The sequence below is a fragment of the Notamacropus eugenii genome, chromosome 2, assembly GCF_028372415.1.
Source record: "Notamacropus eugenii isolate mMacEug1 chromosome 2, mMacEug1.pri_v2, whole genome shotgun sequence".
Classification (NCBI taxonomy): Eukaryota; Metazoa; Chordata; class Mammalia; order Diprotodontia; family Macropodidae; genus Notamacropus; species Notamacropus eugenii.
The window spans coordinates 218200677-218212949 of record NC_092873.1 but is presented as its reverse complement, the minus strand read 5'-3'; the positions used below and the strand labels follow the sequence as shown (position 1 = coordinate 218212949).

The 12273-nt window shown below is 36.5% G+C and overlaps 1 protein-coding gene across 1 annotated transcript; it reads left to right on the top strand.

Moving 5' to 3' along the window:
* The first annotated feature begins 268 nt into the window (after positions 1-268).
* Positions 269-1332, top strand: LOC140523823 (trace amine-associated receptor 2). The gene has a single exon (XM_072638471.1). The coding sequence runs from the start codon at positions 289-291 to the stop codon at positions 1330-1332; it is 1044 nt and encodes a 347-aa protein (XP_072494572.1). The 5' UTR covers positions 269-288.
* The last annotated feature ends 10941 nt before the right edge of the window (positions 1333-12273 follow it).

The following is a 12273-nucleotide window of genomic DNA, read 5'->3' as shown; positions in this document are numbered from 1 at the left end:
TCAAATTTAGAAGCCAAGAATTTATTGAATTACTGATGTCCATTTCAAGATATATGCATTGTGAAGATGAATGACTTAAAACTGTTAATCTTCAAATGTTCAAAAAGCAGTTATGCTCATTTATAATCATTAGGATGGATTTGTATGAAAGGCAAACAAATCTAAGAAGAGTGGCAACAGAAAGCATCATAAAATTAGAAAACTGAAATCTTTGATTGGATTAACAATTTTATGTTAATGTCTGTCATATATCTGAATTGCTATAAGCATTTTTACAAAGCACAAAATATGGAAACATTGCCTGACAGAACCTTCTATCTTCTTGCTTTTCCGAAGGTAGCCTTTGACTGCTCGAAATTTGGAAATGGATCATGCCCAGAGAATAACAGGCCATTAGGTATTCGAACTGTTATGTATCTATGTATGTCTGGAGCTATCTTCATCACTATTTTTGGAAACCTTGCTATGATTATTTCCATTTCCTATTTCAAACAGCTTCATTCTCCAACCAACTTTCTTATCCTTTCCATGGCAATCACTGACTTTCTCCTGGGATTCAGCATTATGCCCTACAGCATGATCCGGTCTGTGGAAAACTGTTGGTATTTTGGAATCCTTTTCTGCAAGATCCATTATAGCTTTGACTTGATGCTAAGCATAACATCAATCTTCCATCTTGGTTCTGTAGCCATAGACAGGTTTTATGCCATATGCTACCCTTTGCATTATTCTACCAAAATAACCATTTCAGTAGTAAAGAGGTTGCTGCTTCTTTGTTGGTCAATACCAGGAGCATTTGCTTTTGGAGTGGTCTTCTCTGAGGCATATGCTGATGGAATAGAAGGCTATGATGTTCTGGTTGCATGTTCCAGTTCTTGCCCAGTGATGTTCAATAAGCTATGGGGCACCACTTTGTTTATGGCAGGCTTCTTCATTCCAAGCTCTGTGATGGTAGGAATTTATAGCAAAATTTTTGCAGTGTCCAAAAAACATGCTCGTGCAGTCAACCCCATTCCTGAAAATCAAAGTAGCCAAATGAAGAAGGAGAAGAAGGCAGCCAAAACCTTGGGGATAGTCATGGGTGTTTTCTTGTTATGTTGGTTTCCTTGTTTCTTCACAATCTTACTTGATCCATATTTGAACTTTTCTACTCCTGCAGTATTGTTTGATGATTTGACCTGGTTTGGCTATTTCAACTCCACATTCAATCCTTTAATATATGGTTTCTTCTATCCTTGGTTTCGCAAAGCCTTGAAGTATATTCTCCTTGGTAAAATCTTCAGCTCACATTTTCACAATGTTAATTTGTTTTCTCAGAAAGAATCTGACTAGAGAGTCAGGAAAATTGTTTTAAGCTCTTTAAAAGTATAGAAATATATTTTGTATATGTGTGTGTGTGTATGTGTGTGTGTATATATATATATTATATATATATATATATATAATATGTCCATATATATATATACACACACACAAGTATATGCATGAAAGAAATTACCTTGGACTCAGGAAGACCTGGGATCAAGTTTTACCTCTGCCATATACTGATTGGGTAACCATGGATAAGTCTCTTAACTTTTCAGGGTCTCAGGCAAATCTCCACGTTTCTAAGTTACAGATGGGATTCGTATCAGCAGAGGAAATTTCCATAGTGAGAAACTGATGAGACTAATGAAATCATAGTTCTGGACAGCAATGACAAAAGTGTATACATGTAGATCTCTAGATATAAGATATCCCCACGGCCTGAGCTTTGATATTTTAATCAATAAATGAACTTTATTAAGTACCTACAACGTGCCAGGCACTGTGCTAAGCTCTCAGGAGAGAAAAAAGAGACAAAAGACAAATCCTTCCTTTCAATATTCCCCATATATTGCTTCATATATTTACAAAGCAAGCTATGTACAAGATAAATGGGAAATAATTAAAGAGGGAGGATATTAGAATTAAGAAGGGTTGGGGAAGGCTTCCTGGAAAAGGTGAGATTTTAATTGGGACTTAAAGGATGCTAGAGAGGTCAGTAGTCAGAGAAGAGGAGGGAGAGCATTCTGGGAGTAGGAAACGACCATAGAGAACTCTAGGAGTTCAGGGATGAAATGTCTTGTTTAATGGAACATCAAGATTAAGATGGAATAAGCTATTTTAAGTGTTTAGTAGCATAAAACTTCACTAAGAGTTTTGGGACACACTTTATAGAGATACAAGGCAGAATTATGTAGTATACAGCAAACTGGCTTGTAGTCAGCAAAACCTGAATTTGTATCCAACTGTCAACACAAACTGTGTGACCATAGGCAGTCTCTTTCTCTCTTAGAACCCAGGATTCTTTAAGTCAATCGATTATTCTTCTTAAGATTATCCAGGAGGGGTCTTCTAATGTATTTGGAGAGCCTCCCCTATTTGAAAAACTGCAAGTATGTATGTATGTATGTGTGTGTATTTGTGTAATTTTAAAGCAACACTGAATTAGTTACACGGGTGGTAAAAGAAGTTTCCTTCTTTGAAAATGAAGGTACTGGATTAGATAATCTTTAAAGATTCTTCTGTTCTAGCATTTTATAATAAGAAAAAATCTACTCCCATCAAATACACACACATTCACCTAGGAAACGCTAACTGTAAAGGAACAGTTCACTTCAAAGACGATTTCTATGTAGATGTTATAGTGCTCTATTCCTATCTTACCCTGAGAAGTTCTACCGCCAAAACCAAAATCCTCAACATTTCCCACCTGCGACGAGGTGGTCATCTGACTCTGATGATGAAATAGCAAAATAGTTATTTTAGTAAGACAGTGGAGCATGCAAAACTTGGCTGATTAGAAGACATCAAAGACATCCTTGCAAGTCTGACACTTATGGGTTGGGGGCATTTTCAGTAAGGATAAAAATGAAAGTAGAGAACAAGCATGGATGTTTCCTTGTCATTCCAAAAATTAAGTATCAGCAGAAAAGTGGGAGACAGTTCAGGCAGAGTCAAAACTGAAGAGTTAAATAGAAATAATATTGTGCATTGTAAGGGCAGCTAGGTGGCACGCTGGGTAGAATGGCGGGCCTGGAGTCAGGAAGACTCTTCTCTGTGAGTTCAAATCTGGCCTCAGACACTTACTAGCAGTGCAACTCTGGGCAAGTCACTCACCCTACTTGCCTCAGTTTCCTCATCTGCAAAGTGAACTGGAGAAGGAAAACCACTCCAGTATTTGCCAAGAAAATCTCAAATGGGGTCCCCCCAAATTGGACTTGATTGAAAATGATTGAACAGCAACAGCAGCAACAACAAAAAGTGTGTGTTGTCATGATTTGCTAAATCTAAAGGTGTGTTGTCAAATTTAAATGTGATTTCCTCTTTTTAAAAATGAGAGAATGCTGTTTATCATGTTGATAATTATTAACTATTAAATAAGGTTTATCCAGGATTTGGGTCTATAAATCTTTAACTGGATTAAAATTGGAATGGGTTGCATTATTATAGCTTCTGTTTGACCTTTTGGAACTGATATAAAGACATGACTTAGCATATGTTGCTGAAAGAATCAGTGTATTAAAGCAATAAAATTCATGAAGCCACTTAAAGCACTCTAAACATGGTGAGGCTGAATTTGAATTCAGAAGTGCTAGGGGTAAACCTGTTCTGCTCCTGGCCTCCTGTGTGACCTTAGATTAGTCACTGAATCTTTCTAAGTGTCCTTTGCATGTAGCATGATCCTTCCACTTTATGGCAATTTCCCGGTCATTTCTAAGCCATGCCCCACTGCTGCTCATGCTCTGCCTCCTCTCTCAGAAGTGCTTCTTGAGTTTTCTTCTGTCATTAGATAGAGATTGTTTTTGCCTTTCTTTTTATCCTTGGTGTCTGACAAATGCTTGCTGACGTTGTTGTACAATGAGCATTATAATAGCACTTGTCTCATGTTTGTTATGAGGATCAAATGTGATGTAAAGTACTCTGTAAACCTTAAAGTGCTATGTAGCTATGATGACGATGGTAATGATGACTTCAGTCTGCACTGGTCCATATCCCTGTAAGGAAAAGCCTATGTCATTGGTGGCTTCTAAGAGGGTAATTTCAGGAAAGTGATAGGGGTGAAAGCCATACTGCAAGTGGTTGAGGAATCAGGGTAGTGAGGAAATTGAGGTATCAGTTACAGCTGTGGTTTAGTTGTTTTTCAGTTGTCTTCATGACCCCATTTGAGGGTTTCTTGACAGATACTACGGTACTTTGCCATGTCCTTCTCCAGCTCATTTTATAGACTAGGAAACTGAGGCAAACAGGGTTAAGTGACTTGCCTGGGGTCACATAGCTATTAAGTGTCTGAGGCTGGATTTGAACTCTGGAAGAGGAATCTTCCTGGCTGTAGGTTTGTCACTCAATCTACTGCTTCACTTGGTTGCCCAAGTATAGACAACTTTGTTAAGATGTCTATGAGTGAAAGAGAAAAGAAAGAAGGGAGGGAAGTTATATAATTGTGCCAAGGCTTGCCTAACTCATGCCAGATGGACATTCTATTGATTCAAATAACAATCTTCTCCAAGATGTCACCACAGGAATGATTATAGTTCTTTATGTAGCAGGTACCACAGAAAGGACTGGCTGTTTGGAGGATTATTTTAAATAGTTTCCAAAGCCTTCAACAATGAAGTAAAAGCAGACAGCATCTAAAAGTAATAAAAAGTTCTGAGCACAGAGCCAGGCAGTGGGTGTTCAATGACCTTCTGGTAAGTGACTGACTGAATGAGGATAGTTTCAGAAGTGCTTCTATTATGTTGGTATGGGCCATGAATGGATTTTGCTTCTTCTGAGTTGTTATTGTATAATTTGAATTGTCTTTACTATTTCTACCTACACCATAACCATTTATTTGTATGCAAAAGTAGAGTTCGCAAATTGGTCTCCTGATTTATTCAGCTTTAAAAAGATCCTGGATTGGACCCTCTTATAGCCTGTTCACATAGTCATATTATCATTTATCAAGAGAGGTGACACTGGAGCTCAGTCTAAATGCATAATAAAGATATATATTATTCATTGTTCCTAATCAGTGAGTTTGTACTAAAAAAAAGTCTTCTTGGCAACATTCCAGTAAATCACTCTCTGTGAATTTTTAATATAATAATTGTTATGTTCTCCTTTGCCTTTTTCCTCTTTCCCACAGAGGTTTGTACAGCACTCTGTCAACAATAAGATCAATAATTGCTGTTGACTGACTGTGTTTGTTTCTCACTGGGGCCCTGGGCTGTGGGCAGAAAGATAATGCTGCCTGGCACGTACTATATCATGTTCTAAAGATGGAAATCGGTCTTTTCAATTACATGCATTTTTTATCCTTTTGAAACTTGAAGTAATAACAAAACTAGTAATAATGATAGTTGACATTCATACAACACTTTAAAGTTTGTAATGTGCTTAAATATATACCTCATCTCCTAAAGTGCAGCGTGGACCATTTAGTTCCCCTGGTCAATAAGCTTCATTAGCTCCCTTTTGCCTCTATGAGAAAATATAGGGGTTCCCAAAGTGAGTGAAACTGCCCCCTGGGATGCTGGTACAATCCAGGGGAGAAGTAGTAGTCTCAGGTGCAAATGTGGGGCTTTGAATAAAAGCAAGGAGACCACGGAAGCATAAGGAAAGCAGAGAAGATAAGAAAACTTTAAAAAACATTTCATACGTGTTTCATCTGTTGTGTAACAGAGTTAAAGTTGTAGTGATTACATTATTTTCCAAATAAATATACAAAGTGCAAGTTATAACAAATCAGTGGTAAAGTCCACCAACAGGTCTTAACAAGCAAGTGTTGGCAGGCAAGCATGTCATGCATCATTGGAAAGTTCAGCATGCATCTGCAGGAATATGTGTGTATAATGACTTGTATTGTTACATGATACATCATCAAAATTTCAATGCAGGAAAAAACCAAATTTATAATAAATTATTAAATTTAAGATCTGTTATTTAAAAATATTTCATATTTTTTTTGAAATGATACAAACTTCAAAAAAAAACCATGAAAGGGTTAAAGAAAGTAGATTTCCAGGGGGACACTGAGTAATTTTTTTGAAAGGGGGTGGAAGGCCAGTAAGTTTGGGTACCTCTTATTATAAATTATTCTGCTTGGCATTTTAAACCCTTTGTGGTCTGAGTTCACTCTATGCTTTCAGGCTCACTACTAATGATTTGGGCAGCTAAGTGGCACAGTGGTTAGAGAGTTGGGCCTGGAGTCAGGAAGACTTATTAAATTTGGCCTCAGACATTTACTGACTTCATGACTCTGGGTGAGTCACTTTACCCTGTTGCCTCAGTTTTCTCATCTGTAAAATAAGTTGAAGAAGGAAATGGCAAACCACTCCAGTATCTCTGCAAAGAGAACCCCAAATGGGTCATGAAGAGTCAGACATGATTGAAAAACAGCTGAACAACCACTAATAATTCCTTTTGACACGCTTCACATTCCTGCCAAACTCCTGTTTGATTTCATGTCTCTTATACACAGCGTCTCTTACCTCCACACCTTTGCACAAGTAATTCTTTGTGCTTAAACTCTCCTCCTCATCTCCACCTCTTAGAATTCTTACTTTACTTCAAATCACAGATCAGGTGAATAATCACTTCCTATACAAAGTTTTCCCCAATTCCTCTTGTTATTACAAGTTTCCAAATTTCTTATATGTGTACACAAAAAAATCAATGCCTGTTACATGTTATTTTTCCCCAGAAGAATGTAATCTCCTTAAATGCAGGGATTGTTTCATTTGGTGTTCATATCTCCACTGCCTACCTATCTGCATTGAATCGAATGGGGAGTTCATTAGTATTTGCAGCAGAGCAAGGTGACTTATACAAAACTGGCTAAGTGTATTCTCACAATGCTAGGTAGCTAGGTCAAGTTTCCAGGGGTGGCAAGCCACAGCGACCTGTGGCCTCCCCCCTCTAGGAAAATGCCCCAAGAGGAGATTACCATATAACTTCCTAGGCAAAGGTCTGATAATTCCTTGGGAGCAGTATAACTCAAAGTCAATTGATTGCTGTACTTATCATGAGTCTCAAATAATTCTTTAAAAGAGGTCTATGCATCGTGCTCACTATGTGCTTTTTATTAAAAAGATGAATAATAAATATACACACATATATCTATATATGTATGTACATATATATACATGCATAAAATATTATAGTGAAGGGTGAATCAGAAATTCAAAATTCCATTTCTATTTTAACTTTGGCAAACATTTATTAAACACCTGACATGTTCATAGTATATAAATGCTGCAGGTAAGATATAAGATTAAATAGGCCACAGTTTTTGGCTGTATAAAGTTTACAATCTGACATACCAATGACTATCACAGAAATATAAGCGCATAAACAAAATGCACTGTGGGACCTCAGATAGGAAAGATCATTTGATCTACAAACTTTCCTATGGTTGGTGTATGGTTAACACCTCTCCTCTTTTTTGCTGCCTGTCCAGCAACAAATGCTTTCCAGGAAGTCAATGAAGATAGCATTTTGTTTTTATTCCTTTCCTATATCTTGAAAATGACTTTGCCTCTCATCGCTCCCCTTTTGCATTTTGCCTTGACTTTTCTCTTAGTTTCCATAACTGTGTCTATTTTTGGCTCTCTTCCTACTTGTCTGTCCATTCCTTTTCAGTGTGTTTTTTTGGATCTTCATCAAGGTCACATTAACTAACCTAAGGCTCACTCCTGGGCCCTCTTCTTTTCTCCCTGTATACTATTTCACTTGGTGATCTCATCAGCTTTCATGGATTCAGTTATCATCTCTATATAAATGATTCTCATATCTATTTTTAAACACAATAATTTTTTAGTAATAACTTTTGTTTTTATATCACATTTGTTTCTGAATACATCTTTACCATCTCCCATATCCAGCAAGCTGTCTCTTATAACAAAGATTTAAAGAGAGGGAAAAAAATATTTTAACAAACTAACCAACATATTGATTGTTTCTAACAGCGTATGAAGTATTTCTTATCTATAATTCCCAAGCTCTGCAATAAAAGGAGGGAGGTACATTTTCTCAACTATTCTCCAGAGCCAGGCTTGGTCATTAAAATTACCAATGTACACTTTCACTTATTTCCCCCAGAAATCTCACTTTCTTTTTTATTTTTAATTTATGAACCAATATAAGCATTTCCACAACATAGTAGGACTAACAAATGATGTTTGCATATGAAACTGCAAATGTATTATGTACAACTTACTATTCTTTTTAAATACACAATAAAGTTATCGTGTAACTTTTTTTTATTTCTTCCCTCACCCCTCACCTTACCCTAAAGATGGCTACCATACAAATATGTGTATGTGTGTGTATGTGAAAATCATTCAATACATACTTCTATTTATCACATCTAATTATTCAGCAATAACCTCTCTTCCAACCTCCAATCTTTCATCTCCATCTGCCTCTTGGATATCTTAAATGGCATATCCCAAGGACATCTTAAACTCAACATGTCTAAGACTAAATTCATTATCATTTCCTCCAAACCCTCTTCTCTTCAGACCTTCCCTATTACCGTCAAGGGCATTTTACCATTCCAGTCACCAGAATTACAACTATGTGTCATTCTTGGCTCTTCACTTTCTCTTCTGCCTCAGATCTAATCTGATCCTATCCTCACAACATCTCTCATGTACATCCCTTTCTCTCCTTTGACACTACTATAACTCTGTGCAAGCCCTCGTTGTCTCACACTGCAATAGCCTTCTGATTAGTCTCCCAGTCGCAAGTCTCTCTCTGCTCCATTTCATCCTCAGCTACCAAAGTAATTTTCCTGAAGAACCATATCATCCCATTCCCTCTGCCCCACTCAAACTCTGGTGGCTTCTTAATACCTCCAGGATCAAATCCTTTATTTGCCTTTCAAACTTCTTTAGGGCATAGTTCTTTATGCTTTACTAGCCCTTCCTAGCTCTGTCTTTTATTTGCCCTTCCACATCCCCCACTCTACAATGCAGTGATCCTAGCTTTTGTGCTGTTCCTCAAACAAGATACTTCCTTTTCTGCCTGTATCCATTTTCACAAGCTGTTCCCATGCCTGGAAGTGGTAAGATACTCATGGTCCCCCCAGGAACACAAACATCTGTGTGTGGCAAATTCACTTAGCTCCAATATGGAAAGACATCACTATCTCAGACAAAGCTTGCTTACCTAACAGCTTGAAGACCAATTCTAACAGAAAAGTGTTTCCATGAATAGTACTGTGATGAGTTCTGTGTTTTCTTAAGTACTATTATTCACAGCCAAGCTAATAAATTGTTTTCATATAGATAATATGAACAGAGAGTGACATTTTCTTTCATTTCAGAGGAACAGGGATTTCAGGAAGTGGGAAAACCCCAGTTCACTAAAGAGGTAGCTGATGATGGTAAACATTTCATTACTGTAAATATGGGCCCACATGGAAAAAGCAAGAGAAGCTCAACTAATCATTTCTGTTACAACATAAGACTGAATTTGGTCATGAGTTTTGCCGAGTTCTGTTTATTTCCATTTTCTACAGAGGTAAGTAACATAGTTCAAAAGAGAATGTGAGAAGGGGATTTCATCAGAGGGATTTAACATTCAATAACCTACGAAAAACACATAGTGAAAAGCAAGGGAGCTCTATAAAAAATGTTACTTATGCTAATCCCATTTCCTCTGAGAGAAATGATTATTTCTCTCTTATTAATAATTAATTATTGAATCAGGACCCAGGTTTTTCCCTTTTTTCTACTTTTTCATCCACAGATCAACCAGTGTGGGGAAATCTTGGGCAAAGATTTACCAGGATTAGATCTCATCAGACAATTAAAGAAATTCTAAGTTTAGACTAATGGATGAATTCCTGTTCATTGTGTTTGGTTCCACAGGTCTGGGATAGAAGTAGGTTCCCTCTTTGTTATGTATATTGATATATCTCTTTGACCAAGACTTGGGTAATCCAAGTTATGTACCCTCAAGACCCTCATTATAGTGAGCCCATATCTCATTATAATATTCATTTTCACATTAATTGTTAACCAATCAGAGTTGTTTGCCACGCTTAGAAACCCACTCCTCCAAGAACATACAAACTGTGAGCTCACCATCATAAGGAGTCTTTGGCAAGAGTATCACTGACCACTTTTTATTAATAAACATGCCTGCTTTATTAACAAAATGATTAAATAACCAAGAAATTATGTTTCTCAAACTTTTTAAATGCCACACCATGGCTATAGATCTTTTCAGTTTGAATCTTTGCATCCAACCACATGACCAATCCTACTTTTGCATTCTTTTGCCTATTTAACTTCCTCAATTAATAATGAAGTTAATGACTTTCTACCTCGGAAAACTTGTTTTCTTTGACCACAAGGAAAGACTTTGAAGTCACTGTCCTTGATGCTAAGGGGCAATCAATGAATTTTACAACTGGAAGGATCTTAGTAATGGTATAATCTAAAAGCCTCTCATAATGAATGAGGAAAATGAAGACCACAGAGGTTGAATAACTCATACAGTATTACTGTGCTACATTGTGACAGACTAGAATACAGGTTTCTTGACTCCCACATAAGTGTACACCTGTACTGCTTCATTCTTTTTCTTTCTTTTTTTTCATTTTTTTTTTTTTGGTTTAAATTTGTTTGATATTTTATTTTTCTCTCATTACTGTAAAAACAGTTTTTAGCATTTTTTTTTAAACCTTTGAGTTCCACATTCTCTCCCTTTTTCCCCCTCTACTACCCCTTCCATAGAGAAGACAAGCAATTTTATATAGGTTATATGTGTGTGTGTGTGTGTATATACATATATATATACATATATATGTATACATATATATGTATACATATATAAGTATATGTAGTCATGCAAAACATTTCTGTAATAGCCATGATATGAGAGAAAGCATAGACAAAAAAAGCCAATCCTCATGAAACATGAAGAAATTTAAAAAAAATTATGCTTCAATCCATATTAAGACACCATCAGTTCTTTCTCTGAGGATAGATAATATTTTTCATCGTAAGTCTTTCAGAGTTGTCTTGTATCATTGCATTGCTGAGAACAGATGATTCACATTCACATTCACAGCTGATCATCTTACAATATTGCTCATGCTTTGTAGACAGTTCATTTCACTTTGTATCAGTTTATATGAGTCTTTCCAGGTTTTTCTGACAGCATTCTGCTCATCACTTCTTATAGCACAATAGTGTTCCATCATAATCACATGCCACAATTTGTTCAGCCACTCCCCAATGGATGGGCATACCCTCAATTTCCAATTTTTTGTCATCAGAAAAGAACTGCTATAGATATTTTTTTTACATACAGGTCCTTTTCATTTTGATTTTTATTTCTTTTAGTATACAGACCTAGTAATGATATTGCTGGCTCAAAGGGTATGCATGGTTTTATAGCCCTTTGGGCATAGTTCTAAATTGCTCTATAGAATGGTTAAATCAGTTCACAACTCCACCAACAGTGCATCAATGTTTCATTCTCCCCAGAACTCCTCCAGTACTTGTCATTTTTCTTTTTTATCCTATTAGCCAATCAACAGGTTTGAGGTAGTTCCTTAAAATTGTTTTAATTTACATTTCTCCAATCAATAGTGAGTTAGAGCATTTTTTATATGACTATCAACAGCTCTGATTACATCATCTGAAAAACTGTTCATGTCTTTTGATCATTTATCAGTTGGAGGATGGTTAATTTTATAAATTTGACTCCATTTTCTATATGTTTGAGAAATGAGACCCTTATCAGAGAAATTTGCTTTAAATTTTTTTCACAGTTAACAGCTAATTGTATTTCCCCCAATCCTATTTCTCTCCCTGTTTATTCTATTCTCTCTTTCCTTTCATCCTGTCCTCCCCAAAGCGTTTTACTTGTGAGTACCTCCTCCCCTATTCTGTTCTCTCCTCTATCAACCCCGCCTTATCTTTTCCCCTTCTCCTTTTCTTTACCCTTTCCTGTAGGGCAAGATAGATTTCAATACCCAATTGAGTGTGTATGTTATTCTATCTTTGAGTCAATTCTCATGAGAGTAAGGTTCACTTACTCCCGCTTACCTCCTCCATTGTAAAATCTTTTTTTTTTGACTCTGCAATGAAAGATAATTTACCCTAGTCTACCTTTCCCTTTCCCTTTCTCCTAGTATTTCTCTCTCATACCTTAATTTTAGATATCATCCATTCATATTCAATGAACACCTGTTCCCTCTATGTGTACATGTATACGTATGTGTACATGCACATATATGCGTACACGTGT